Below are 2343 nucleotides of genomic sequence, written 5' to 3'. Positions count from 1 at the left end.
GAGAGGGTGAATGCTGAGAGTTGACCCCGTCCTCAAGAAAAGACTACAATCAGTACATCTCGGTAACCATATGCGAATTGCATGATTTGATAGCATTGGTTTGCATGGTGGTAATTATTTCGGGCTCAACATTGGGTTTTTAGCCAACTCAAATCTCACAAAGAGAAGGATACGGCAATAAGAAAAATAAATGCATGTTTCTTTCATATATAAAGAGCACTACGGATCAAAGAAAAGTTCAAAACTCACAAGCTTCTTCGAAAATAAGCATATTAGAACGCTATAAAATTGCTATTAGTATAACCTAAAAAGAGAATGCACCAACTTAGCAACTAATTTGCTCGAAAAAAAACTTAGAAGATAGGCATCATCCATTGTGTGTCTGTTCAAGATCAAGGAACATAGTCCCGATCAAGGAACTCCTTCAAAGGCTCTTCTAGCGCCTTCATCACGGCCTTCCACCCAGCATTGGTGGGGTGCATCTCGTCCCAGTAGAAGTACTTGTCGGGATTCTCGCACAGCTCGTAGAGGCGCTCTCCTGAAGGGCTGCGCTGCCCACAGTACCCATTATCATAAGCGCTCACGCAGCACGGGGCTAAATTGCGGTTGAACCTTTTGGCATCATCCGACAGTCCACCTGCATGCGCAAGGAATTTGTATGTTACGTCAGAGATACAGTTCTACATGTCGAATTACGTTCATATAAAATTAGCTATGTGATCATGTACTTACGGGAGGCGTGGTTGACAATGTCGGTGAAGGCGGTGTAGAGGTCCAGTATGTGGGCATTGTTCTTCCCGCCCATCAACCTTTCCAGGTTGTTGTTATGCAGAGCAGCTCCGTAGTTGCCGAGAAGGTCGCACGTGGTGTAGTTGCTCGAGCTGGATTTCAGAGGCGTGCAGCCGATGGGGTGCAGGTTGTTCACGATCACCTTCCTCAGGCCGAGCTTCTGCAGCCGCTCCACGTTCTTCACGATCTCAGAGGTCACACCCCCAATGTAGGTATTCATCTGCAGGACAAGTTCATTAGCAAGGTGGATATACATTGATGGCTGGTTAATAAGTGAGCTAGTCGGCGATATCTCACGTCACTGAAGCTGCTCAAGTGGGCTTCCTCAATGTCGGCGCCGCTGAGGTAGTCATTGCCGGAGATGGCGACGAGAGCTATGGAGCGGCGGAGCTGGTCCTTTGAGATGACCCCGTCATTGACTAGGCTGGCGAACATGTTGACCTGCGCGGTGAGGGTTGGCGCACTCTTGGACACCGTGTGCACGCCGGCGCCGCCAAAGGCAAGTGTCATGCCCGATGGATCGCAAGATTGATCTGGGGTGAGCACGTATGCCGGAGGGGCTTCAGTGAGACCCAATATCCTCGCTGCAAGGACAAAGCGATATGTATCAGTAGGATTTAGGAGTAAACATTAGCTATCCGAAATCTAAAAATCAAATCTGCTAGCTAGGGAATTTGATTATAGTGTACCGATGAAATCTGACTGAATGTGGTAGTTGGAGAAACGTCCGCTTGGAATAGGGGTTGGTCCCCGAGAGCTGAGATATGACCCGTAGGGATAGCTCCACTGGCGGGTGGTGTCCTCCCCGATAGATTCAGACGGAGTCTGGCCGCGCTTCAGCTTGGGGAGGTTGCCGTTGTCGGCGAAGTCGTCGCCGAAGACGAACATGCTGGACCACTGTCCCTGAGCCGAAGGTGTGCTTCGGGCCTCCACCAGAGCAGCTGTTATTACATTACATGTACACATTTGAATACGATGATGTCAGCAACCGAATTGAAGAAGTCCTATATATACTACTAGTAGTAGCAAACTAGCGATGCAGCAGAAATTATGTCGATCTAAAAGAAAAGCTAGGCGGGCGGTAATAGTACTGCAGCAAGCAGGGCAATATCAAGTATCGATCTAAAGAGAAGAGCACGAGGTAGTACTACGTAATGCATTATGCATAGCTGCATACCATCGAAAAGGAAGACGAGGACAAGGCAGCAGACAGCGGTGGCCGGATGAAGCTTCATGGTTTCTAGCTGCCGGCGACCGGCGAGGAAGTAGATGGATCGATATGGTATGGCCGTACGTGTGGGATGTATTTATAGAAGAAAGTTAACCGCCTTCACACAGTCCTTGTACCCAACCGCGTACGCGCCATGTACTAGGACATGGATATGGACTCTGCAAGTTCAATTTACAGGCCTGGCTCGGCCGGCGCGCATCACAACTTCTGCTTACGTGCGTCTCTGAGATTTTTGGTGTTGCGAGATGGAACGTGCAACGGCATGTGTACGAACTAAGAGTTCTAAAGTGACGACGCACGACTGCACGAGAGAGATTGATTGG

The 2343-nt window shown here is 49.0% G+C and overlaps 1 protein-coding gene across 1 annotated transcript; it reads right to left on the bottom strand.

Annotated features, from left to right (window-relative positions):
• Positions 1-392: 392 nt before the first annotated feature.
• On the bottom strand, positions 393-2024 carry LOC124684485 (GDSL esterase/lipase At5g03610-like). The gene is made up of 5 exons (XM_047218788.1): positions 1967-2024; positions 1479-1730; positions 1087-1373; positions 733-1009; positions 393-637 (listed from the first exon to the last, which is right to left on the bottom strand). The coding sequence occupies exons 1-5, from the start codon at positions 2022-2024 to the stop codon at positions 393-395; spliced, it is 1119 nt and encodes a 372-aa protein (XP_047074744.1).
• Between the last annotated feature and the right edge of the window lie 319 nt (positions 2025-2343).

This window comes from Lolium rigidum, chromosome 1 (assembly GCF_022539505.1).
Source record: "Lolium rigidum isolate FL_2022 chromosome 1, APGP_CSIRO_Lrig_0.1, whole genome shotgun sequence".
NCBI classification, from domain to species: domain Eukaryota; kingdom Viridiplantae; phylum Streptophyta; class Magnoliopsida; order Poales; family Poaceae; genus Lolium; species Lolium rigidum.
Note: the sequence above shows the minus strand (reverse complement) of the source record. Positions and strands in the feature narration are given on the sequence as shown.

Excerpts from the sequence above, each read along its gene's own strand:
- LOC124684485 (XM_047218788.1), bottom strand. The coding sequence starts at position 2,024 with ATGAAGCTTCATCCGGCCACCGCTGTCTGCTGCCTTGTCCTCGTCTTC. Across the intron at positions 1,731-1,966 it reads CCTCGTCTTCCTTTTCGATG|CTGCTCTGGTGGAGGCCCGA; the intron begins GTATGCAGCTAT and ends ATGTAATAACAG. Across the intron at positions 1,010-1,086 it reads ACTTGAGCAGCTTCAGTGAC|ATGAATACCTACATTGGGGG; the intron begins GTGAGATATCGC and ends CTTGTCCTGCAG.